Below are 26637 nucleotides of genomic sequence, written 5' to 3' on the forward strand. Positions count from 1 at the left end.
ATGCTGTGATGTGGTGGTTTTAAAATATGTCCATGTATTCTTGGATGTTCCTCCCTCCAAGAGGAAGAGAGAGCTTAATGCTCCCCCTGAGTGTGTGCTGGACTCAGATTCTTGCTTCTAAAGAAAAAAAGAATGTGGCTCAAGTGATGGTGTGTGACTCTTAGATTAGGTGGTAAAAGCGGCTGAGGCTTCTTCCTTGCCCTCTCTGATTACCTGCTCTGGAGGAAGCTGGCTGCCATGTCATGAGGGCACTCAGGCAGCTCCATAGAGAGACCCAAGGCGAGGGTCTCATTCCTGCTAATAGCCACTTGAGTGAATCATCTTGGAAGCTGATTCTCAAGTTCTAAACAAGCTTTTGAGGACTGCAACCCTGGTTGACATCTTGTCTGTAACCTCATGAGAGACTCTGAACCAGAATTTCCCAGCTAAGACACCCATAAATTCCTGACCTATAGAAACTGAGATCATGAATGTTTGGGTTTTTTTTTAAACCACTAAGTTTTAGGGTAGCTTGTTATAAAGCAGTAGATAATAGATAATATATATGCTTATCCACTCAGAAAAAGATTATAGTTTTTAATTCCTGTTGGACCAAAGGAGATTTCTGTCTCATTAATAGCTGATTTTACAAGGTTAATAATCCTTTTATTAAAATATTAATACACTGTTCTCCCCATCTGATAGATTCTCCTACACCATCAGTCCTATTTTCTTTTCTTAAAAAAAGATTTATTCATGAGAGACACAGAGAGAGGCAGAGACATAGGTAGAGGGAGAAGCAGGCTTCCTGAGGGGAGCCTGATGCGGGACTTGATCCCAGGACCCAAGATCATGACCTGAGCCAAAAGCAGATGCTCAACCACTGAGCCACCCAGGTACCCCTACACCTCCAGTTCTTATCTAAATGTTACCCCTTCTCTAGGGGGGCCCAGTTAGTTAAGCGTCCAACTCTTTTTTTTTTTTAAGATTTTATTTATTTATTCATGAGAGACATACACAGAGAGAGAGGCAGAGACACAGGCAGAGGGAGAAGCAGGCTCCATGCAGGGAACTTAACGTGGGACTCGATCCCAGGTCTCCAGGATCACACCCTGGCTGAAGGTGGCGCTAAACCGCTGAGCCACCTGGGCTGCCCCACACATTCAACTCTTGATTCTGGCTCATCATGATCTCAGGGGGGCGGGGTTCCCCATTGAGTGAGGAGTCTGCTTGAGATTCTCTCTCCCTCTTCCCTTTCCCTGGCCCATGCACACTCTATCTACATATAAAATAAATAAATAAATAAATCTTTTAAAAATAAATAAATGTTACCACTTCTCTAAAGCCCTGCTTGACTTTCTCACATCTTTTAAGAAGCTCTCTTAAAGAGAGCTTAAAAGAGCCCCTACTGAAATAACTTTTTTCTGTTCATTTGCACTTTGGCTCTTGATAACCATAATCACTTCAACTTATTGAGTACTTACTATATGCTGATGTAGCGGTTAAATAGTGTCCCTCCAAAATTCACGTCCAGCCAAAGCCTCAGAAGATATGACCTTATTTGGAAATCAGGTCTTTGCAGATGTAATTAGTTAAGATAAGGACATACTGGAGTGGGGGGGGGTTCCCCGAAATTCAGTAACTGATGTCCTTGTAAGAAGACCATGTGAAGACAGAGACCTAGCAGGAGAAGGCCATGTGACAGCAGAGCAGGGATTGAAGTGATGCAGCTACCGATCAAGGACTGCCAAGGATTGCTGGCAACCACCAGAAGCTAGGATAGAAGGGAAGATTCCTCTCTACAGCCATCAGAGAGAGCATGGCACCAAGGCACTTTGGATTTGAACTTCTTGCCTCCATAACTGAGAGAATAAATTTCTGTTGTTTTACAACACCCAGCTTGTGATACTTGGTTAGCGCAGCCCTAGCAAACGAATACGAGTCACTGTGCATATCTTGTGTCTCATTTCTACTTTCGCAAAAACCCTTCAAGTTAAATATGATTAGCTCCTTTGAAAAATGAGTCTGACAGCCAGTGAGACTTCACCAAGGATATGAACCTGGTCTCCAGAGGCTGTGCTCTGCCCACTGCTCCTCCCTATCTGGCCTCACGCTCTCTCGCGCTGATCTCTCTTTGTAACCGCTGGTTCCTTGAAAGGCCGAATGTGCCACCGCTGTCAGTTTCATGGCCTATCATTCTTCCATGTCTCTTTCAGTCCATGATGTTCAATAAATACTTGGCAAATGAATTATTTTAAATTTCAGAGGATTAAAAATATGAGAAAAAAATAAGTATCTGGTAGGGAAAACTTGACAATGGCCCCTGATCTCTAGAGGAAATCTGTCATTAATGTTTTCAAACTGTGAGTACTCTGATAATACCAGTTCTCTGGGACCAGGTACCAATAGGGACAGTATCTGTCAATATTCCTTTTTTTTTTTTTTTTCTGTCAATATTCCTAAAAACAGAAAGGGTCTAGCGTGGAGGAAATGTCAGAAACAATGGAGCCATCAGGTGCCCAGTTATGCTGTCTCACCTTTCCAAAGTTTAAAAAAGAGTACTTTTTACAATTGTAGGGGTCCACTCCGTAAATAACGAGCTCTCATTATCCAGTGTAAAAAGTACCCTTTTTTTAAGCATTTGTAATTATTAAGCAATATAACCTACCTGAGGGTAAACTCTCATTCTGCTCTTAGGGAGCTGGTAAGTCTGCCTCCTGTCTGGATGGCTACTAAGATCCAGCTTAACACCAGCTTTTTGTGAGTTCACAACTTTATATCTAAAGGACACTCCCCAGAGTGAACCAACCTGTTGATCTCCTTGGTCCTCAGTTTCTGCAAGTATAAAATACATATTTTAATGGAGATGGGGTGATATCAATTATAATCAAAAGCAAAAAACCTGAGATTTTAGGTTATCTAAAAATCAAGAGGATGTCTCATCTTTCAGAGAAGCTCCTGAGAATGTTGTATATTCCCAGTGGTACAAGCTTTATCTGCTCATACTTATTCACGTCCACTCCCTTTGGTCGCTCATCATCTGACTAAAACGATAAGTGCAAAAATAAAATAAAATAAAATAAAATAAAATAAAATAAAATGGTAATTACATTAAAGACAATAAATAAAGCACACTGACCACGATCACGCATTTTTCTGAAACTGTACCCAAATCTATCTCTACCCGAGAAAAACTAGCTGGTGAACATGAAAATCAGGAGTAGTCTTTTGGATAATCAAGACTAAAAATGCTATGTATTCTTTTAAAAATGTGCCTCCCCCCATAGTTCTTTGTTTCCTTCTGACTGTCTACTAACCTGTTTCTTACTCTGTATTTGGTCATAGCGCCTTTTATTGTACGGATGATTTATACAGCTCAATATTTGCAAACGGAAGCTCTAGCACTAATCTTTTTAAGAAATATTTTACAAGAAAAATAAGCTGATCCATTAATTCAAAATTCATGGAGCATCTCATCTGTGTCTAGCGCAGGGCTTGCTGGGCACACCTGACTCCTCTGAAGTGCTGTCCTAAGCCACTACCATCCTTATGAGACTTTGAACTAAGTCAGATGAACAGATATAACTGATGTTTCCTTTATCTTTTCTCTTGGTGGCTTACTAGCCACTCTTTTATTTTCATATGATTGAGGTTGGAGGGCAAAGTAATCAATTTCAAGCAGAAAATTCGCCAATTTCAGTTTCCTTTCTTTTTTTTTTTTTTTTAAGATTTTATTTATTTATTCATGAGAGACACACACACAGAGAGAAAGAGAAGCAGAAACACAGGCAGAGAGAGAGAAGCAGGCTCCATGCAGGGAGCCCGACATGGGACACTATCCCGGGTCCCCAGGATCACTCCCTGGGCTGAAGTCAGCACTAAACTGCTGAGCCACCCGGGCTGCCCTTCAGTTTCCTTTCTAATTCAGAAACAGCTTTCCTTGACTATTGCGCATGGGATAGGGAGAGGAATGCTCCAATTAGCAAGCAGTCTGATCACATTAAAATCCAACTATTATCACTAGTTGTTGCATTTTATTTTGTATTATCAGTATGACTCCAATTTAGAAAATCATGTTCTAGGCCTGTGAGAGTCAATTTATTTTTTCACTCTGCATAGTTCTATGGGTCTTTTTTAAAATGCCTTTAATAACACATGTCAAATTGAAGGAGAAGAATGGGTGATAACCTCATATTAGGGCTCTCAGGCTTAAAAAGATTTTGAAAAGCGCAGAGCTACAAAGTATGAAAAATATATTTTCTTTCGGCAGCTGTCAAGCACTCACTATAATTATCTGTTCTGTGCTTTATCTAGTACGACATAGAAGGAGAGCTTAAGAAAAAAATGTGACAAACGGCACAATTTTTATCACTTTACTAGAGGAATGATACAGACTGAGGAAGAGCTCTGAGTTGGACCAAATTATTTTCTGAAAATCTGGCAAAATTAGCCATCAGGCCCATCTGCCCTGACTGGGGAAAGCTGGCAGCTTGATAAAGCCGACAGCCTCTCCAGCCTGGCCCTCCCGGTCTCAGTGATTCCCAGGGGAGAATAAATTGGCGGCAGCCTTCCCAGACAAGGCCTCCTTCCTCCCTCTGACTGCAGATGGAGAAGGCTAATGCTATCTTTAAAAATCCATGCCCCCAACCTGACACACATCTATCGAAATGTTAAACACTTGGACTCTTTGACCCACTACGTCTACTTTTAAGAATTTATCTGACAGATAGACTCAAACAAGTACGCTTCAATACACACAGGAGGATATTCACTGCAGCACTATTACCATATAAATGACTGGAATTGACCTATTCATCAAATTTCTGTTTTAGTAAATCATGGCACATGCTTATCATGAATCACAATTTAGTTGTTAAAAATGATGATGTAGATCTATAGTAAGGAAAATAGTAAAATACAGAACAGGACAAATATTCTGATCTGATCTCTATAGAAAAAAAAAGATTAGACAGATGTGCTTGTTAGGCTTGCTAGGCATAAAACACTTCAAGAAGAATATATTTAAGCGGGAGTTGACAGAGGTTAGCCTTTGGGGACTCGTGAGGGGGAGGGGAAACTTTTACTTCTCAGCTTATACCCTTTGCACAATTGGGGCTGACGTGCAGAAAATAGCACAGTGGTTAAGAGCCCAGCTGCCTGGATTCCTGCTCTCTTAGCACCCAAGTAACCTCTGGCAGGCTAATCTCTCTGTGGCAGGCACAGGGAATGTAGAAATGATTAAGATGGGCAAGAATACCAGCCCTCAAAGAGTTTACGTTCTAACCAGAAAATATGGACAATTAAAAAAATATGTGGAAAATACCAGATGGTGGAGAGTGCTGTGGAAGACAGTGGAGCAGTCAAGAGGAGAGGGTTGGGGTGGAATGGAGGTGGGGTAGTAACAGTACTTATTTCATAGAGTTCTTATAAGGGAAAAATGAGTCAATGCCTGGAGGTCACTTAGGGCACTCAATAAATGTGAATTATTATTATGAGCATAGCTACCTTATGATGTAAAAGAAAATAACAATTTTTGAATAAACCCATGTCCCCCCAGGACTTCTGATTAAGATTTCATAGCTTCTTTTAGTAGTCTTGAAATTTCAAAATGGAGATATGCATTTTTCATTTTGAAGTGTAAAATTATGTTGTCCGGCCACACTAGCCTTCTGTCTCCTAAGCACAGACTTTTTCCTGCCTTGCATTTATGTCTACTTCTCTTCACCCGCCAAACTTCTCCATGGCCTTCAATCAGCTCGCCACTTAAACCCACTCCTCAGAGAGGCCAGCTCTAACCTTCCTGATATAGAGATCTAGGGTAGATCTATGATCTATGAATAGGTCTCCTTGTTATATCTTTGGCTTTTCTTTCATACCGCTTAGCCAAATTTGTAAGTCGACTGCATTGGTTATTTGGGAGTATCCAGTCAGCTTTCCAAGCCCGGTTCCTCCCCAGGACCATCTACGTGGGGAAACTGGGGAAACGTGAAAGAGAGCAAAGGGGAGCTGGACATAGTGTGGCAGAGTTTTCACTCCCAGCTGGTAGAGAGAGAAGCAGCTAAGAAGCAACTTAGAACAAGATTGATGTATAGGGATTTGTTTATATTGTTTGTTATAGAATGAGTTAAGATGCTGTTTCTCAGTTGCAGTAATGGCTTCCAGAAACACCCTGAGGCTAGTTGGGAGCTCTAGATGGGGTCCTTCTGGAAATAGGAGGGATCCTTTAGCAATGGACCTAGCTAAAACAAAAGTGTGTGTGTGTGCGTGTGTGTGTGTGTGTGTGTGTGTGTTTGTCTACTGATTTGCCAAGTTTGAAGGGACTGACAGTATTGCCAGAGATATGAGAAAAGGTGAGGACATGCAAAGTTCATGGAAAATGAAATTCGTGTAATTTCCCCAAAAGAGAAATCAGATAATATGGTGCAATATAAGATTTATGTGTTCTTTGATCAAGAAATCTCCATTTCTAGGAATATAGCTTGAGGAGTTAACAGGATGAAAACTGAGTAAATGTCTACAAACGTATATGCAAAAGCATTCATTTCAGTATTGTTGATAGTAATAGAATTTAGAAGCCATCTGAATTGGTTGGTTAAGTAGATTATATTATATACATGCTACAGAACTCTATGTAGATGAAGTTAGACCTATATTTATTAACAGATAGAGATGTCTTTTGCAAATTATACCATGAAAAAAATGGGCTCTGATACAGCATGTGTGATATGATCCATGTATGGAGAATCATATATTTATATCTATACATTTAAGTATAAAAGTATAGAAAGTCTATAAGTATATAAAGTATAGAAAGTCTATAAGTATATAAAGAAGTCTGGAAATATGCAACAAAATCTTTATAGTGATTTTAGCCAATTAATGAAATTTTGGGTAAGGTTTGTGTCCCTGTTTGCATTCTATACTTCCTGATATTTTAGAATAAGAATGTACCACCGTTATAAAAATAATAAAGATATTTTAAAATTGTATTTAAATAGGCCAAAAGGGAATAAGGCAATCTGGAGTTCAATCCCATTCCTAAATTTTCAAAAAAAGAGATAAAACAGTAATAAGCACAACACGTATTAAGCACTGACTATAAGCTATGCATTTGGCAAAGCACTGTAAGCATTATTTTGCTTAATCCTCTCACCAATCCATAAAAAGATAAAAACTACATTATCTCCATTTTCCAAGTAAAAAAACTGAGAAACAGGAGAGTATCTTACCCAAGACAATGTAGTTGAAATGATAGCTGGGATTAAATCACAGATGACAATTTGTATAGCCATCACCGGCAAGCCAGCACTGACTGTCCCATAGAAACATAATGCAAGCCACGTACAAGATTTTTAAATCTCAGGGATCCCAGGGTGGCTCAACGGTTTGGCGCTTGCCTTTGGCCCAGGGCGCGATCCTGGAGTCCTAGGATCGGGTCCCGCATCGGGCTCCTTGCATGGAGTCTGCTTCCCCCTCTGCCTGTGTCTTTGCCTCTCTCTCTCTCTCTATCATGAATAAATAAATAAATCTTTAAAAAAAAAAAAGATTTTTAAATCTCCAGTAGGCACATTTGAAAAAGCAGAGGCACAGGTGAAATTAAATTTTTTAGGTGAAATTAATTTTAATGATACATTTCAACACACAATCAGTATGCAACATTATTGAGATATTTTGCATTCATTTTTCTGTACTGTCTTCCAAATTTGGTATGTATGTTACACTTTACAATATGACTCAATTCAGATGCTAAATTTTCATCAAAATTCTGTGGTTCCTATTTAGATTTCATAAAATTTCTGGTTAAGAAAGTAGATGCGGGCCCCTGGGTGGCTCAGCAGGTTGAGCGACTGACTCATGATCCCCATTCAGGTTGTCATATCAGGCCCCACTAGATGGAGCCCCCCCCCCCCCCCCAGGGCTTCGCTGTCAGTGGGGAATCTGCCTCTCTCCCTCTCCCTCTGTTTCTCTCCCCATTTGCATCCCCATATCTAAAATAAATAACTCTTAAAAAAAAAAAAGTAAATGCACATATCCAAGTATTTCCAAACATAGCTAATAATTTTTCAATGACCGAATTGGGTGTACATTTTAACTTTAATTAAAATTAAATAACATTAAAATTTTATTTCCTCAGCTATACTAGCTTTATTTTCATTGCTTGGTGGTAGCCACACAGGGCCATAGCCACACGGGCTGGTGGGTACCATATCCAGAGAGCATAACTCCAGACCTTTGACTACTATGCTTTCTTCCCTCTTTGTCAAATTCTCCCAGCTTTGTCCTCAGAACATCTTTCACATCTACTCTTTTTCCCTTTCCAACACTTTTACCACTGTTCAATTCTTACTAATTTTTTACTACTATAAGAACATATTAATCATAGCTCCACTAAAAATCTGCAACAGTTAACGTTTATTGAGTATTTGCTATGCACCAGGAACTGTTCTAAGTACTTTACATGTATTAACTCACTTAACTGTCATAATATAGTAATCAATTAAGTGGACTTTATTAATATTCCCATTGCAATGATGAAGAAGTTGAGGTATAAGGAGATTAAGTGATTTCCCCCGGGGTCATGCCATTACTGAGTGGAGGAGCTGAAAATTGAATCTATCCCACCCAGTATATCCAGACCCCACACTCTGTACCACTACTCTGCCTCCCTCTCACAAATACATACATAAAAAAATGATAGTTCGAGTGCTAGGAATATAGGTGATTTTTACTCTCTTCTTCTTACTTATCTATCCTTTCTCAAGTTGTCTGCAAATGAAATGTGTCACTTTTACAATTTTTAAAGTTTTTCTTAATTTTTTATTTTTTATTTTTAAAAGATTTTTATTTATTTATTTAAGAGAGAGAGAGAGCATGAGAGAGTGCAAGCAGGGGGAGGGGCAGAGGGAGAGGGAGAAACAGATTCCCCACTGAGTTCAGAGCCCTACATGGGCTAATCCCAGGACCCCAAGATTATGACCTGAGCTAAAGTCAGATGCCTAGGCACCCCTAAAGTTTTTCCTTTTTTTTTTTTAATTTTTATTTATTTATTTATGATAGTCACAGAGAGAGAGAGAGAGAGAGAGAGAGAGGCAGAGACACAGGCAGAGGGAGAAGCAGGCTCCATGCACCGGGAGCCCTACATGGGATTCGATCCTGGGTCTCCAGGATCGCGCCCTGGGCCAAAGGCAGGCGCCAAACCGCTGCGCCACCCAGGGATCCCAAGTTTTTCCTTTAAAGTAAGTCAAATTGGGGTGCTTGAGCAGCTTGAGTAGCTCTAGGATGTATTTATTTATTTGGGGGCGGAGGGGCAGAAGGCAAAGGAGGGAATCTCAAGCAGACTCCGCACTGAGTGCAGAGCAAGATGCTGGGGCTCCATCCCATGACCCTGAGATCATGACCCCAGCGGAAACCAAGAGCCAGAAGCTTAATGGACTAAGCCTATTAAAGTGCCCCCCAGGAGTCACTTTAGATTTTAGGCTTTCCATAAAATATTTCCTGAAAGTTCAGGGGTCCTGAGTGTTTTCTCGATCTACTACTTTCCCTATGGAATTCAAACCTTGAATAACGAGTTAGAACCAAACACAGGAGGAAAAAAAAAAAAAAAAAGAACCAAACACAGGAAGAAATATAAAAACCCAGAAGCTATGATCATACAGTAAAGTATCATGCCAGGGTCTCAGGACTTTCTCCCTCCTGGGAGAGGGGCTGACCCCAGGAAAGTCAGAATTGTGAAAGGTCATAACTCTGCTCCTAAAGCTGTTCTTTCTGCATCTCCCACAGCTACTCTAAAACCCTGACCAAAACCTTTGGCTTGCCCCTCTCTTTCACCGTATACTTCAAGTCAGTTGTCAAACCCTCCAACCTCTACCTTCGGCATATTTTTCATATCTACACCTCTCCATGTGTCCCACTGCCACCAGCCAGTACAATCCCTCTGCTAGCCTACTTCTTGACTGGTCTCCTTGCCCCCATCTTCCGCTCTCACCTTCTGGCCTACCTCATGTTTCTTTTAATTCAGACTAATCCACTCTGAGCACTCCGCTATCTCTGCCAGAAATCCTTCAGGGATTCTCCACTTCGGCTTTCTAACTTTCCAACCTTGATTTCTATTGTCTCCCACACCTACTCCACATTCCAACCTTATCTCCTCCTGCACTCACACCTACTTCACATTTCATCTGCCTGGTCTACTAGCGGCCTTGGGAATCCCAGGATCCCTTGCATTTTCCTTGTGGACGTTTCTGCAGGCTCCCTTTTCTACCTAATCCATCTCTGCCCATTGTGGTCCTACTGATTTTTCCAGAAGTAGGTCAAGTAAGTGCCAACTGTTCAAATATGTTTCCTTCTTCTCCTTTTCACCTCTGTATTGCCACTCCTGCGTGGTTTACCCCATGTTAACTTTGCATTATCATTTCTATATCCTGATTTGTGTACCTACCGTTTCTGCCTACCAATATTTCTTCAGCACCCGCGACATGTCAAGGGCATGCACTAGGCATTTTATATGTGTTATCTAACTTAATGTAATCCTAACAACAGCCTTGTGAGAGTAAGAATGATAATGAGTATTACCATCCCCATTTTACAGATCAGGAATTGAGGCCACGAGAAATTAGTCAACTTGTTCAAAGTAGCATCCTTACTAAGTGCCAGAGTCATCATCACTCACTCATCCAATTCTATTACAATCCGTGTATGCCAGGTTCCCAAGCCCGATGGACTCTTCAGTATAGACTGGGAAGTGTCCCTTGAGGGGCAATTAGCACTGGAGCCTCAGGGTAGGGCAGATCAGTTAAAGATTTCCTGCTCCACTCTCATTTGATTTATATTTATTGTGCTATAGGAAATGCTCCTTTGGCTCTCATCAGCACTTGGCCCAGGCTGGCAGAGGGCTAAAGAAAGGATTCATGGGGCAGCCCAGGTGGCTCAGTGGTTTAGCGCCGCCTTCGGCCCAGGCCGTGATCCTGGAGACCCAGGACCGAGTCCCACGTCAGGCTCCCTGTGTGGAGCCTGCTTCTTCCTCTGCCTGTGTCTCTGCCTCTCTCTGTGTCTCTCATGAATAAATAAATAAAATATTTAAAAAAAAAGAAATGATTCATGAAAACAAATACCATACAGGATGCTTAGTTCCACTGGTCATCCGATTATTGTAAAACTGTGAGAGCAAAGGCCTGTCACCCCCCAGCACAGGTTTAGCAATCTAGAACTCCCATTCTCCGCCACCTCAGTGTAGGCCTCATGCTAAACCTCTGTTTACTGATTAGATCTGGGGGGGTACCTTAGATTCAGAAATGAGGCTGGAACAGCATTGCTGTCATATCAGGTTGGCCTGATAAGACTCCCTGCCAGTATACCCACCATGGACTCCCAAGAAATTCATATGCAGATTAAGAGAAGGGTTAGTCTACCCTGAATTGGTTTTTCATCTTTTAGGGATGGAAGCCCCCAAACTTGTTGAGTCAGTTCATATTGCCAAATGAAGACTGTTGTAACAATGGGTTTATTCTCTTCCTTATTATTTGGAGTCAAGGGTGTCTGGCAGCCACTGTTTGCTCAAGGAGAGTCTAAACAGGATTTGCTATGCCTGTGGCCAATGAGCGCGACTCCTAAGTCACTTTGACTCTGGCATGAGGTATGGATCTAAGGGTAAGGAAGCTGAACAGGAAAGGGAGTTAGGTAACTCTAATTTGCACTTATTTTGTATTTTCTCTTTCAAGACTTAAAGTGATCCTTTTTGAGGTAGGTGTTACTGAAACACCCATTGTACAGATGCAAAAACTGTGTGGTAACAGTCAGGGACTAGAACCCTGGTATGTCCAGTTGCACAGATTTCCACTGTCCTGAGTTCATGCTCTGCAGCAAGATCTTTTGCTTAGGCAAATGTCAGCTGTTTAAAAAGGACTAAACAGGGCAGGCCGGGTGGCTCAGCGGTTTGGTGCCGCCTTCAGCCCAGGGCCTGATCCTGGAGACCTGGGATGGAGTCCCATGTCGGGCTCCTTGCATGGAGCCTGCTTCTCCCTCTGCCTGTTTCTCTGCCTCTCTCTCTTTCTCTCTCTCTGTGTGTGTGTGTCTCCCATGAATAAATAGATAAAATATTTTTAAAATAAATAAAAGGACTAAACACAAAATTTGTACCTCAGTTAGAGTTCTCAAGCATCAATATTCTTCCTTCCCTCCCAACTGACATGATACAAAGTGTTTAACTTCTTTTTTAAAAAGATTTTATTGGGATCCCTGGGTGGCTCAGCGGTTTAATGCCGCCTTCAGCCCAGGGCCTGATCCTGGAGTCCCGGGATCGAGTCCCACGTCCAGCTCCCTGCATGGAGCCTGCTTCTCCCTCTGCTTCTCCCTCTGCCTGTGTCTCTGCCTCTATGTGTGTGTGTGTGTGTGTGTGTGTGTGTGTGTGTGTGTGTCTCATGAATAAATAAATAAAATCTTTTTAAAATTTTATTTATTTATTTGACACAGAGAGAGCAAGCACAAGTAGGCAGAGTGGTAGGCAGAGGGAGATGGAGAAGCAGGCTGCCCACTGAGAACCGGAGCAGGGCTCAGTACCAGGACTCCGGGATCATGACCTGAGCCAAAGGCAGACGGTTAATGGACTGAGCCATCCAGGCACCCATAAAGTGTTTAATTTCTTAAATGTCTCACATTTTCCAGAGTTGACAAGATCTCACCAAGAAGTAGTAGTTGAACTGTATGATTCTTACCTTCCACTCAGGAGACTTGCATGGTGGATTCTTAGGCAAGTGCACTTGCTTGAACTAGTTATCTCAGTTGGTTAGACCACACACCACCAAGGCCAGTAAGCCACAGTCACTGAGAAAATCATCCTGTTCCTAGCCATCTTTAAAACAGGTCATAAAGGGGTGCCTAGGTGGCTCAGTTGGTTAAACATCTGATTTCATCTCAGGGTCCTAGGATAGAGCCCCACATCAGGCTCCCTGTTCAGCAGGAGCCTGCTTGTCCCTCCCCCTGCTCATGCCCTCTCTCTAATAAATAAATGAAATCTTAAAAACAACAACAACAACAAAACAGGTCCTAAAGTGGCTTAGTGGAAATGTAGATGGCCCAGGGCAGGTCATCATTGGAACTGTTAAAAGTTACCAAAAGTGCCATTGACTGGGATCACTTGTGTCATCTTCATGAATGAAGTAAAAAATTCTCTCTCCTCTCCTCAACTTCCACTCCTTCATGACATGTTATGTTGTAGACAGTCTACCGGATAGAGCACCTTCATAATAATATATTTCCATATGGGAGGGGGTTGTTGTTACTAATCAGTTAATACTGACAACTTACAAAAAGTATTTCAGTCTCTCAAAACCCTAACCAAGTATGACATTGGAGATTTTTTTTTTACAGGGCTAGACTCCTGGTGTATTACAAAATCTTTCACATTTCACAGAGATAACAGAACAACTCTTATTTTGCCTTCCCCAATGCAGTTCTTGTATTTTGTTGCTGCCTCTGCCATATGGTTAGAAAAGGTTACACGGAGAACAACCAAATAATGTTACTTCAACACTATAGAAACTACTGAGTTTTGTTACTCCTTAATACCTTTGTATATCCCTCCAAAAAGAATGCTCAAAGAATTTTTGGTTGGAAGACATTCACTACCTACTGTCTGAATTGTGTTGGCAACATTTTAGAAACACCTTGAAGAAAAAACAAAACAAAACAAAACTTATGACATATGTCAGCGGAAGTCCAGAGAAGGAAAGTGGAGACGGGTGGAAAGCCAGATATTGCAGACTCAAAGTCTGGTCAGAGGTGGTCGTGTGCTGTCAGGTACATTAAACAAACGGAACTGGAGGAGGCAAAGTAATTAGCAGCTGCAAGGCAACTGGATGTTTAACAAGGGGGAGGAGAGGTGGCGGGTTCCTTCGGTCCCCTGGCACATCTCCCACCTTCACACTCCTTTTCTTGAAGCCATGATAAAACCACAAGGATTCCCCTTTGCTCCCCTACTTTCCTCTGGCCTTCCTAACTCCTTTCTTAACCCCGCTCTTTCCTCTCACTTTCTAATTTGCCCCTCTGTACATAATCTTTTGTTTTCAACTACTTTTAAGGTAATTTCACTGCAGCTGGAAAACAACCCGTGTCTTCTTCCCTCATCCCCGAGCCCAGGGACCTGGGACCTGGCCCTCCGAGCTCAGTGGCTCAGGCTGTAAGGATGATCCGTTCAGTGAGTCCCCCGGTGGGCCGGCCTCTCCGTGACGCCAGTCGGCTCCTCTTCCCTCCCGCTCCCCCTCCCCACGCCTCATCCCCAAAGAGACGTAAACTCCGTGGCCTCTGAAACTGTGTGTTCCTGGGTCCCCAAGGTCTCCGCCAGGATCTAAGATTTTTCTGACCAACGTGGGGTCGGGTCGGGGAAGACAGTACCTCTTTGCAGGCGTGAAGCTCCGGGCCCGCTCCCCGGGTCACCTGGACGGCGGTGCCAACCCAGAGCAGCAGCCGCAGGAGCCGGAGCGTGCGCCGCTCGGTTCTCCCCGTGCCCCCGGCAGAGGGATGGAGGCTGCGCCTCGGCTCTGCCATAGCGACGTCCTGGGCGACGGCAGCAGCGGCTCAGGTGCTGCGGCGGCTGCGGCTACTGCTGGCAGAAGGCGGAAAAATAGGGGAGGGAGGTTCTCAGGGGGAGGATGCAAGGGGCTGGGCTCGCTTCGGTCACCTCCCTGCGGCTACGCCGAGGCCGCCCATCCTTCCTCCTCCCTCCTTCCTCTTCGCCTCCTACCCACGTCGCCTTGGCAACCGCCTCCTCTCGCTGCGCGCGGGTGGGTCGGGGACCACGAGCCCCTCCGCCGCTCACCTGCCGGTCGCCATGGCAGCCGCCGCCGCGGGGGATGCGCGCGCCGGGGGTCCGCAACCGGCCCAACAGGCGGGCGCAGGCGGCGTGCGGAGAACGCGGCAGCAGCAGCGCCCGGGCCGCCGCCGGAGTCGCCGCTTCCACTGCTCTTTCGGGCCGTGGGCCATTTGGGAGCATCTCTAATGTTTTGCAGACGTGGCGTTCGACAACGCTTTGTGTGCAGCGATCGGAGGACGACTGGGGCCCCGTCTCACCTCCAGAGGTTGCAGCCTTGGGAGCGTGGCTCCGGAAGGTGTCACCTGCTGCTGCAGCCGCCTCTGGAGATCCTGCTCCATGCGGCCACATCCACCCGCGCCTCTCCAACCGGCTCCGTGCGAAGCCTTGAGGCTGGCGCCGTTAAACCGAGGTTAAGCAAGGAGTGTTTGCACTAGCCTGCAACTTTCCAAGCACGACGCCTGGGCTCTTCCGTCTCATTCTCTCACTGCTTTGAAAAATTCTTTTGTTAGATGCGACGGAGTAGCAAATCCCTGGGTCATCTTTTGGGGCTTCTTTGCTGGACGGAGATGTGTTGCAGGACCGCTGCCCGGCGGAGGCCGACGTTTTCCGACTAAGGCCCCCGAGTGCACACGCAGGGCTCCCTGGTTCGCCGCGGGCGCTTTCGCCCTGCGTTCCCGGAGCTTCCTACCGAGGGGTGTCTCCGCACCGGACCGCCAGGTGGCGCCCTTCTCGAAGGGAATTCGCCTCAGTCACAGATGGCGGGGAGTTGCCTGGCAACCGAAGCTGGGCGTTCCAAACAATTGGGACCCGGGATCCTCCGCGTGCGTCGTGCGCGGCTGCGCGGGCTCCCGTCCCGCGCACCCGCGTCTCGCTCCGCCTTTTACCATGCCTTTCCCCCGAGACCCTCTCCAGCACCCTACGTTGGAGAACGATGACTCCTACCTGGGGAAACTCCGGGCTTCCAAGGTATTGTGGTTTCTTGCTTAGATTCCCAGCAGGCTCGATGGCACGCTTCTTTCTGTTGGCGTGATGGGTAGAGACGGTAACTTAGAGCACTCTGGTGAGGACCCTGGGTCAGGTACCGGAGAAGTTTTTCTGCCCGCCTCCTTGGCTCCGTATTCAGGTCTGCTGACGTTTCAGAGGTGCCCTCGAGGAGAGGGAAGCAGAGCTCTAGCCCAAGGAACAAGGGGCTCTTCTTCCCCAAAGCAATGCTCGGTATAATGTGGATTAAACGGGCCCAGGTTCCCACCAAGCCACCCTTTGCCCTGTTTGGAAAAGTGTTCTCTGAAGAGGTAGGAGATGTGGAATGGGAGAGAAGCCTCTGGAAGCCACCAGGTCATGCTTTTTATGCATCTACCCTCACACCATCTCTGTCTTTTGGCCAGTGCTGGAATGTGTTCTTTGTATGGGTGTCAGTGATTTGGGAACTTAGATGATTCTTTTTTTCTGGTAGAAGTATTTGGGATGCTTGAAGTGTTGCAAAATGAGGTGAATTCAGTAGGAATTGTGGCTTGACAACAGTATCAAAGAGCTTCCTTTGATTTATTCAACATTTATCATTTACTATATGCCAAGCATTCTGCTCAACACTGAGGATGTATAGATGAGTTAGATAGGGCTCCTGCTTTAGAGGAACTCTAGTAGAAAAGCTGACAACAGCAACAGCAAAAATGCCCAATAGCACATGTGTTGTGGCAGAGTTATACATCGTGTGTCATTTAAAGGAAAGCTTCCCAGAGCAGGTGAGTTTTCGCATCCGCCTAGGAGTTACCTGGGCCAGGTGAGGGAGGAATATGACTTAGAAAGAAGGTAACAAGAACCAGATATTCAAGGCACAGGGGGCAGCAGGCGCGCATACATGGAAAGGAGAGGAAGAGTGCCTCGTTTGGGGCCAAAGAGTCTAGAATGTTTGGAGCATCCATGTGAGATGGAGGAGAGAAGAGAGCAGGAACTGGAGTCACCTTGTTGGGCTGGGTGTGCTGTGTACACCATGCTACTGAGCTAGGATTCCATCCTCGAGGTGCTGGGGAATCACGTCAGGATTTTAAGCACTAGAGTGACACAATCAATGGGTATTTTTGGAAAGCACGGCGGCTAGAACAGAAGTGAGGACAAGAGGAATCAGCAAGAAGGCAGGAGCCTCAGAAGGCAGAAACCTCCAGGAGGAATAAAAGATCTAAGGCAGGGGATGGCAATAAGGTGCAGATGTTAAAAAGTTGCCAAGGGCAAGACTGATGAAACTTTGTGGCTGGATGTGTACTCAAGAGAAGGAACAAGTCTAGGATAGCTCCTAGGTTGCTGAGGGCTTCATTGATATCATTTACTGAATGAGGCATCCAGGGGAAGCCGGTTTGGGGAGAAAGAAGTTCAGGTCGGTTAGGTAGATGTTGCTTTTGTGGTGCCTGTGGGACATTTAAGTGGAGTTGAATAGCAGGCAACATGGTTGAGAGTTCTAGGTTGAAGCTGTGTGTCTGGAAGCCACAGCATCCATGTGGTGGTCAAAGCCACAGGAAGGAATGAGCTCATCCAGTGAATGTGAGAATACGAAAACCAGAAATGAAACTCCTGGAGAATGCACTAAGGAACAGAGAGAGAATGTAGAGCTGACAAGGGAGCTGAACAGTAACAACTAGAGGCAGGAGGAAAATCAGGAGGATCTGGCCCTACAGAGCATAGAGGGAACATTCGAGGAAATCAGAATCATGGTGCCAGAAAATGCAGAAGCCAAATAAGACCAGGTCTGGAAAGGATCCACCTAACGTAGCTAAAGATAAAGATCAGTTTCAGTGCTTGCTTAAGAAAGAGGCCGGACTGCAGTGGCTAAAGAGGGTTTGGAAATGGGGAGGAAGTGGAGGTAGTAAATGTTGACTCTTGAAGAAGTCTAGTTCTGAAGGGAAAGTGATAGAGTGATAGCGAGACAGTGATGAAGGAATGAGAGAGGGGCTGGGTATAGGGGATGCCAAGATGGTACAGGTCTCTGAAGCACAAGGAAAGGTTAGTTTCAGGGAAGAAAGGTTCTTCATTTTTATTATTATTTTTGAAGTATAGATGACAAATACAGTGTTCCTATTCATTTCAGCTGTCCAGCATAGCGATTTGACAATCCTATACATTACTCAGTGTCTACCACAGTAAGTGTAGTCAACGCCTGTCACCATACAACGTTATTACAGCATTACTGACTCTGTTTCCTGTGGTGTACTTTTCATGCCCATGACTTATTTATTTTATAACTGGAAGTTTGTATGTCTTAATTTCTTCACCTATTTCACCCATCTCTCCACCTACCTTCCTTCTGGCAACCATTAGTTTGTTCTCTGCATTTATGGGTCTGTTTCTGCTCTTGTTTGTTTAGTTTTGTTCTTCAGGTTGCACATATAAGTGAAATAATATGGTATTGGTCTCTCTTTGTCTGACTTATTTCATGTTGCAAATACCATCTATCTCCATCCATGATGTGGAAAAGGGCAAGGTTTTTCTTTTTTATGGCTGAGTAATATTTCATTGTGGATATATAGGTAGGTAGGTAGATGAATGGATAAACAATGAAGCTATATATGTATAGATAGCACATTTTCTTCATCCTTTCATCTATTGATGGGAGCTTTTGTTGCTTCCACATCTTGGCTATTGTAAATAATGCTGCAGTAAACATAACGCATATATCCTTTTGGATTAAGTATTTTCATTTTCTTTGGGTAAATACCTAGTATTGGGGTTACTGGATCATATGGATTTCTATTTATTTATTTATTTAAAATATTTTATTTACTTATTCTGAAAGACACATAGAGAGAGGCAGAGACATAGGCAGAAGGAGAAGCAAGCTCCATCAGGGAGCCCGATGTGGGACTCGATCCCGGGATTCCAGGATCACGGCCTGGGTGGAAGGCAGGCGCTCAACCGCTGAGCCACCCAGGGATCTCGGATTTCTATTTTTAATTTTTTCAGGAGCTTCTATACTGTTTTCCCCAATGGCTATACCAATTTACATGTTCCCTTTTCTCCACATTCTTTTTTTTTTTAATTTTTTTAAAATTTATATATGATAGTCACACAGAGAGAGAGAGAGAGGCAGAGACACAGGCAGAGGGAGAAGCAGGCTCCATGCACCCGGAGCCCGACGTGGGATTCGATCCCAGGTCTCCAAGATCGCGCCCTGGGCCAAAGGCAGGCGCCAAACTGCTGCGCCACCCAGGGATCCCCCTTTTCTCCACATTCTTGCCAACACTATGTTACTTCTTGTCTTTTTCATACTAGTCATTCTGACTGGTGTGACGGGGTATCTCATTGTGGTTTTGGTTTGCATTTCCCTGATCATCAGTGATGTTAAGCATCTTTTCATAATCAGATTAGGTGTTTTGGTGTTGAGTTATGTATAAGTTCTTTATATATTTTGGATATTAATTCCTTATCAGATATATCATTTGCAAATATCTTCTCCCATCCAGTAGGTTCTCTTTTCATTTTGTTGATGGCTTCCTTTGTGCAAAAGCTTTTTATTTTGGTGTATTTCCAGTAGTTTATTTTTGCTTTTGTTTCCCTTCCCTGAGGAGATATACCCACAAATATGTTGATAAGGCTAATACCTAAGAAATTATAGCCTATGTTTTCTTTTAGTGGTTTCAGTTCTCACATTTAGTCTTTAATCCATTTTCATTTTGTTTCTGTGTATGGTGTAAGAAAGTGCCCTGATTTTGTTGTTTTGCATGTAGCTGCCCAGTTTTCCCAGCACCATTTGTCAAAGAAACTGTCTTCCCTATTGTATATTCTTGCATCCTTTTCCATAGATTAATTGACCATATAAGCATTGGGTTTATTTATGGGCTCTCTATCCTAATTGATTGATCTATGTGTCTAATTTTGTGCCAGTACTATAGTGTTTTTTTTTAAGCCTATTTGTTTTAGCAATCTCTACACTCAAGTAGGGCTCAAACTCATGACCCCAAAATCAAGAGTTGCATGCTCTTCTGACTAAGCCAGAAAACATCCCAGGTACTATATTGTTTTAATTACTATAGCTTTGTAGTGTATCTGGAAATCTGGGATTGTGATACCTCCAGTTTTGTTCATTCTCAAGATTGCTCTGATGTTCAAAGTCTTTTGTGGTTCTATAAATTTTAGGATTATTTTTTCTACTTCTGTGAAAAATGCTATTGGTATCTTGATGGGGATTGCACTGAATTTGTAGATTACTTTGAGTAGTATGGACATTTTAACAATATTAATTCTTCCAATCCATAAGAATGATATATCTTTCCATTTGTGCTATCTTCAATTGCTTTCACCAGTGTCTTATAATTTTCAGAGAATAGATCTTTCATTGCCTGGGTTAAATTTATTCCTAGATATTTTATTATTTTTGGTGCAATTGTAAATAGAATTGTTTTCTAATTTGTCTTTCCACTGTTTTATTGATGTATAGAAACAACAGATTTCTTTATATTAATTTTGTATTCTGCAACTTTAGGGAATTCATTTATTAGTTCTAATAGTTTTTTAGTAGTCTGTAGGGTTTTCTATATATAGTATCGTGCATGTGCAAATAATGACAGTTTTACTTCTTCCTTATCAATTTGGATGCCTTTTATTCCTTTTTCTTGTCTGATTGCTGCAGCTAAGACTTTCAGTACTATGTTCAATAAAAGTGGTGATTGTGGACATCCTTGTTTTGTTCCTGACCTTAGAGGAAAATCTTTCAGTTGTTCACCTTGAAATTGATGTTGGCTGCGGGTTTTCATATTTACCTTTATTGTGTTGAGATACATTCCCTCTAAATCTACTTGAGATTTTTTATAATAAACAGATGTTGTATTTTGTCAAATGCTTTTTCTGCATCTATTGAGATGATCATACAGTTTCTATCCTTCCTTGTTAATGTGATGTATCACACTGATTTGTGAATACTGACCTCCCCTTGCATCATTGGAATAAATCCCATTTGATCATAGCGAATGATCCTTTAAATGTATTATAAATTTGACTTACTAATATTTTATTGAAGATTTTTATGCCTGTGTTCACCAGAGATATAGGCTCGTAGTTTTCTTTCATTCGTAGTCTCTGTCTGATTTTGGTATCACGGTAATGCTGGCCTTGTAGAATGAATTTGGAAGACTTCCTTACTCTTCTATTTTTTAGAATGGTTTGAAGAGTGTTGGGGCAGCCCAGGTGGCTCAGAGGTTTAGCGCCACCTTCAGCCCAGGGCGTGATCCTGAAGACCTGGTATCGAGTCCCAAGGACTCCCTGCATGGAGCCTGCTTCTCCCTCTGCCTGTGTCTCTGCCTCTCTCTCTCATGAATAAATAAATAAAAATCTTTTTTTTTTAAATGAAAAGAGTGGGGATCCCTGGGTGGCTCAGCGGTTTCGCGCCTGCCTTTGGCCCAGGGCGCGATCCTGGAGACCCGAGATCGAGTCCCACGTCGGGCTCCCGGCATGGAGCCTGTTTCTCCCTCTGCCTGTGTCTCTGCCTCTCTCTCTCTCTCATAAATAAATAAAAATAAATCTTAAAAAAATAAATAAAATAAAAATAAAAAAATGAAAAGAGTGTTAACTCTTTAAATGTTTAACAGAATCCACTTGTGAAGCTATCTGGTCCTACACTTTTGTTTATTGGGTTTTTTAATCATGATTTCAGTTTTATTACTAGTAATTCATCTGTTCAAATTTTCTATTTCTTTTTGATTTAGTTTAGGAAGATCCTATGCATTTTTTCATGGTATTTTGCTATAATTCTCTGTGTTTCTGTGATGTTGGTTATTATTTCTCCTCCTTCATTTCTGATTTTATTTAAGTCCTTGCTCACTCTCTTTTTTCCTGAGGAGTCTGGCTCAAGGTTTATCAATTTTATGTTTTTCAAGAACCAGCTCTTGGTTTCATTTGGTTTCCTTGATCTGTGTGTGTGTGCGTGTGTGTGTATTAGTCTTCATTTATTTCTGCTCTGATCTTTATTATTTTCTTCTACTAATTTTGTTAGATTCTTTGTTAGGCTTTGTTCATTCTTTTTTTCTAATTTCTTTAGGTATAAGATTAGATTGTTTGGGATTTTTCTTGTTTCTTTTTCTTTTCTTGTTTCTTGACGTAGGCCTGTATCACTTTAAAATTCCCTCTTACAACTCTCAAAGGCTTCAGACAGACAATTGTGTTTTCATTTTCTCTGTATTTTTTTATTTCCTCTGATTGCTTAGTTGACCCATTGGTTGTTTAGTAGCATGTTGTTTAGCCTCTCTGTTTGTATTTTTTCCAGTTTTTTTCTTTTCTGCTAATTAACTTCTAGTTTCATACCACTGTGGTTGGAAAAGTTTCTTGATGTGATTTCGGTCTTCTTAAATTTATTGAGACTTGTTTTTTGGCTTGATGTGTGATCTCTCCTGGAGAATGCTCCGTATGCTCTTGAAAAGAATATGTGGAATGTTGTGTATCTATGTGTCAGGTCCATCTGACCTAATGAGTCGTTCAAAGCCATCATTTCCTTGTTGGTTTCCTGTCTGGATGATCTATCCGTTGATGTAAGTGCATGTTAAAGCCCCATAATATTGGTGTATTACTGTCAGTTTCTTCCTTTATGTCTATTAAGGAAAAATTTGCTCTAAGTAGTTAGGTGCTCCTATTTTGCGTACATAGATATTCACAATTGGTTTTTTAAATTTTAAAAGATTTTACTTATTTATTCACAAGACAGAGAGGCAGAGACATAGGCAGAGGGAAGAGAAGCAGGCTCCCAATAGGGAGCCCGATATGGGACTCCAGGATCACGCCCAGAGCCAAAGGCAGACACTCAACCACCAAGCCACCCAGGCATCCCGATCTTCCCAATTGTTATATCCTCTTGTTGAATTGGTCCCTTTATCACTATGTAATGCCTTTATGTGATTCTTGGTACAGTCTTTGTTTTAAAGTTTATTTTGTTTAAGTATTGCTACCTGTTTGTTTTGTTTTGTTTTTGCTTCAATTTAAATGTAATATCTTTTTCCATTCATAAGGGTTATCCTTGAGTAAAAGGTATATGCCTTTCTTTGAGATAGGACAATGGATATGAGGATGGTATTCATGCTTGACAGTCTTACTTTCTCAGTAGAGGACAGTCTCATTCTTCTGCTGAATGAGGACATGATGAAGCTTATGTAGCCTTTGAGGAATTGGAGGAGATCTGCCTATGCTTGCATCATGTATTTCTAGTTTTCTTGTTTCATTTATCATATTTTTTGTGACAGCACACTGTCTGGTACATACTATTCAATTAATGCCTGACCCGAGTTACACAAGCACTTTGTCATATGTAGAGGAGAGGAGGGTTCCAACACTGAATAGATTGAATTTGATTTCTACTAGGTTGAAGCTATACTCATTGGAATGCAGTCATTATTCAAACAATATTTCATTTTTGAATACCATGTGTTAGGTCGCTGCGCTAGGTACTAAGGTACTAATGAACAATGGGGCATTTTACATTAAATGAAGAAATCACTTGTGTGCTTTTCACATTGATGTTTATGAGGTTCTATTTAGAAGAGTGACTGTCCAACATACTTTTTCCTTGACACTTCTGCAGTCACAGCGACCCTTCTCTGCTTACTGAAATCTTCTCTTCCTGCTTAGACACTGCACTTTCCTGATTCTTCTGTTTCTGAATACCTTAGTATCTTTTCTCTCTCCTCCCCCTCCCCATTATAATATTGTGCAATCGTGAGCCCTTTTGGCCACAATCCTTTTTGCAGGCTTTAGCCACTACTTCATGTGGATGATCCCCAGACCTCTATTACTTGCTCTGAGTTCTCCTTCAACTTTCAACTTCCCATGTTCCACCTGTTGACTGCATTCGGGCAACTTAACCTTTTCTTCAAACTCAGAGGACATCTAAACATGAGCTCATCTTCCTTATCTTCTCCGCACTCACCACCCGCTGTCCCACTCCACCCCTTTTCCTGTATTCCTGGCCAACTTTTGTCAGTTCTAATATTGAAAACCTAAGAGCATCAAAAGCCTGGGAGTCTTGCCTCATATCGTTCTTCCCTTTGAAGAGACCCCCTGTGCTTCAATTACACTAGGATGGAATAAGGAGATGGATGTCACTGAAGCTATCATATCAGCAAGGCCTCCTGTAACCAGGTCCTGCTGTGGTTTCTCTTTTGCAGAAACTGCCATATAAGAACCCAACTCACCTTGCTCAGCAACAGGAACCCTGGAGTCGGCTCAGCTCAACTCCCACAATCACCTCCACGAGGCGGGATATTTATTTTCTTGATCCTGAGGTACCTAGCATTGAAATACTATTTCTCTTCACACCTGCTTAAGATTCATATATATCTTTTTTGAAAGGTAGTCTGTCCTCAATGGCATCAGCATCTTTATTTTGTCCCTAGTCCAAGGTCCTATCAAACCTAAAGCCTAGTATCAATTTATCTGGCCTCTGGGAAGTCGGAAGGGTTGTGTTTTGCTACAGTAGATTATCTGGAGCAAATCATTTTCTCACCAGACCTTTCATTCTTCTGATAACCATACACGACATAAGGCCCATTAAGCCCAAGTAGAGGACAATATGATTTCCATATCTCCAGTGAGAGCTCACCCCCCCCCCACCCCATTAGACCTATGACACAATTCTATATTGACAAGAGTCAAGATGCCTTTGATGTATAAGGAGCTGGTGGACATCAAGCCCAAAAGGAGTTCACTCTGCTTTTGGGGAAAAAGTAAGCCCAACAGAACTTGACTAGAGTTGAGGTAAAGGTAGCAAGTTAACCCTGGGTGGATTGACTTCTTCTGTAGATACCAAAGGATGACCTGGATTTCCGCTTAGCAGCCTTGTACAACCACCACACAGGGACATTCAAGAACAAAAGTGAGGTACTTTTACACCAGGAGACCACCCAGGATACCCATGGGTAAGTGGTGCAGGCAGGACTTCTCCACCCTAAGGACAATGCCACCCAGTCATGTAAGGTAAAGTGTCACCTGGGAAATAACAAAGATAATCAATAGGTACTCATTTGTATACATTTTTCTGTGCTTTTTACATCTATAATGCAATTTCTGTATTTTTATTAGCTAAAGTGAATAGGGATCCTCCAGCATTTTGCTCATCTGTATAAACAAACAAAATATTCAGCTAATTCCCAGAGGATAAAGGTCTTTGGCTGCATTATTTTTGAGGCTGCATGCAATTTTCTTTCCCTCCTCACCTTTCTTCTGATTGATTTCACTCTCCCCTGTTCTTCCCCATACCATCTCTAGAATCATCAAGACCCAATTCCCTGGAGAACTTTTACCCCCTCCTCCACCACCTTCCGTCACTTCCCGAGCTAACATCAGACACTGGATCAACCCTAAGAAGGAGTCTATCCACAGCATCCAGGGATCCATAGGTAAGGGTTAGAAGACTGGATGGGCAGATGGGTGGTACAAGAGCTTTTTTAATTGACCCAGGAATCAGGGAATTGAGGTGATTGGTCATTAGAGAACTTCAAGGATAACTGAAGGTCTTAGAATAGCAGTGACTAAGTTGGCACTTTCTCAGATTAATACCAGAGGACATACTGCCTATAAACTAGAAGATGAATTTTCAGAGCCTTTAGCTCTGTCCCCTAAGTCTTGGGGACAAAATGTCTATCAAAGGACAGAAATCTGGGAGTGGAGGACCCTACAGCTATCTCCCATCAGTCCTCTATAGGCCAGTTTCCCCAGATGTTATAAGGACCTCCTCCACAGTACCCAGCAATGTATGGGTGATTACAGGTTCCCAGAAAAGGCAAAGGATTTGCAATTCACAGCCTACTCCCTCTTCTCTTTTCTCCACAGTGTCCCCTCACACTGCTGCCACCAATGGAGGCTACTCCCGAAAGAATGATGGTGGCTTCTTCTCTACTTAGTGTTGACAGGCCCCTGGACTAATTAATCATAGTGGAACATACTGCCGCCCACCTCCATTAAATATATTTGTGCTGGATGAAGCCTGAAGTGCATTACCCATGGACTGAGAGTTGCCGCTTAACTGCTTTTAAAATGTGGGAGGGATGTTTCCCAACTTCTAGAAACTAGTCCTCGTGGTCAGATTTGCAATTTGGAAAGTCATCTTGCTGAAAAGCTAAGGATTTAGAACTAAACAGCACATGGGTGCCTGCGTGGCTCAGTTAACCGTCTCAGTCTTGATCTCAGCTGAGGTCTTGGGTCTTAGGGTCTTGAGTTCAGGCCCCACATTGCGCTGGGTGTGTAGCCTACTTAAAACAAAAAAAGAAAGAAAAAATCTTGTTTTCAGCAGGGGACAGGTATTCGTATTTTGTAAAGTGGACTCATTCCAAACTTGTATGTCAGACACTGAGATAAATTTTGGGGAAACAAGAGTGGGCATAGCCCATTCTCTTAATGAGCTTACCAAACCATAATTCTGGAAGCTCTATGGAGAATTAACGTTTATGCTGAGGTCATTCATACTTAACAGATGTCAGACCTTCCGAATTTAGTCATCTGCTGGACTTTACTTTGCCTTAAGGGTTCCATTTTCCTGGTCCTGGTTCCTTGCCATTGTTCATTGTCTAACTCTGCTCTCTTCTTGCCTGGGAGCCAATTCCCTTTTGTCAATTTGTGCTGTGAAATACAGTCCTTGATTCTTATGAACGTGATTCAACAACCTGGTGCTTGGGTTTGAAGGTACCTAAAAACTGATGCATTGATGTGGTTTCTAAAATTACAAGTCACTCAGGGGAACCTGATGTTAGATTAGGCAAGAAACTGCAGACCTTTCAGAATACCCTAGGATCAGTTCCTGTTTCTAAGTTTGGACAGCATATGCATTGTTGCATAATTCAGACGAGAAAGCTGCTTCCTGTTACTCAGGTACAGGGTCCTTAAACCAT

The 26637-nt window shown here is 42.7% G+C and overlaps 3 protein-coding genes across 16 annotated transcripts in view; 2 read left to right on the plus strand and 1 right to left on the minus strand.

Moving 5' to 3' along the window:
• The window catches only part of ELAPOR1 (endosome-lysosome associated apoptosis and autophagy regulator 1), a 72956-nt gene extending 57440 nt beyond the window's left edge, over positions 1–15516 (minus strand). For 4 of the 14 annotated variants that reach the window (XM_072754412.1, XM_072754417.1, XM_072754411.1 and 1 more), the window contains exons 1-2: positions 14792–15487; positions 14368–14578 (exon numbers count right to left, since the gene is read on the minus strand). In XM_072754412.1, coding sequence (XP_072610513.1) covers positions 14368–14520 — 153 coding nt within the window. In that variant the 5' untranslated portion in view covers positions 14521–14578; positions 14792–15487. Of the gene's footprint in view, positions 1–14367; positions 14579–14791 lie in introns of all 14 variants that reach the window. The other 10 variants (XM_072754414.1, XM_072754410.1, XM_025996346.2 and 7 more) reach the window with 8 other exon arrangements.
• A 103-nt stretch (positions 15517–15619) lies between these two features.
• On the plus strand, positions 15620–26403 carry CFAP276 (cilia and flagella associated protein 276). Its single transcript, XM_072754441.1, has 5 exons — positions 15620–15751; positions 23920–24036; positions 24554–24669; positions 25019–25149; positions 25583–26403. The coding sequence occupies exons 1-5, from the start codon at positions 15671–15673 to the stop codon at positions 25651–25653; spliced, it is 516 nt and encodes a 171-aa protein (XP_072610542.1). The 5' UTR covers positions 15620–15670; the 3' UTR covers positions 25654–26403.
• Positions 15669–26637, plus strand: part of WDR47 (WD repeat domain 47) — a 119791-nt gene continuing 108822 nt past the window's right edge. Inside the window, exon 1 of the mRNA XM_072754430.1 lies at positions 15669–15751. The gene's annotated coding sequence lies outside the window, so the exon portion shown is untranslated. The remainder of the gene's footprint in view (positions 15752–26637) is intronic.

This window comes from Vulpes vulpes, chromosome 3 (genome assembly GCF_048418805.1).
Source record: "Vulpes vulpes isolate BD-2025 chromosome 3, VulVul3, whole genome shotgun sequence".
NCBI lineage: Eukaryota > Metazoa > Chordata > Mammalia > Carnivora > Canidae > Vulpes > Vulpes vulpes.

Coding starts and splice junctions, on each gene's coding strand:
- CFAP276 (XM_072754441.1), top strand. CDS start 15,671: ATGCCTTTCCCCCGAGACCCTCTCCAGCACCCTACGTTGGAGAACGAT. Junction 24,037..24,553: donor TTTATTTTCTTGATCCTGAG/GTACCTAGCATT, acceptor CTTCTTCTGTAG/ATACCAAAGGATGACCTGGA. Junction 24,670..25,018: donor ACCACCCAGGATACCCATGG/GTAAGTGGTGCA, acceptor TACCATCTCTAG/AATCATCAAGACCCAATTCC.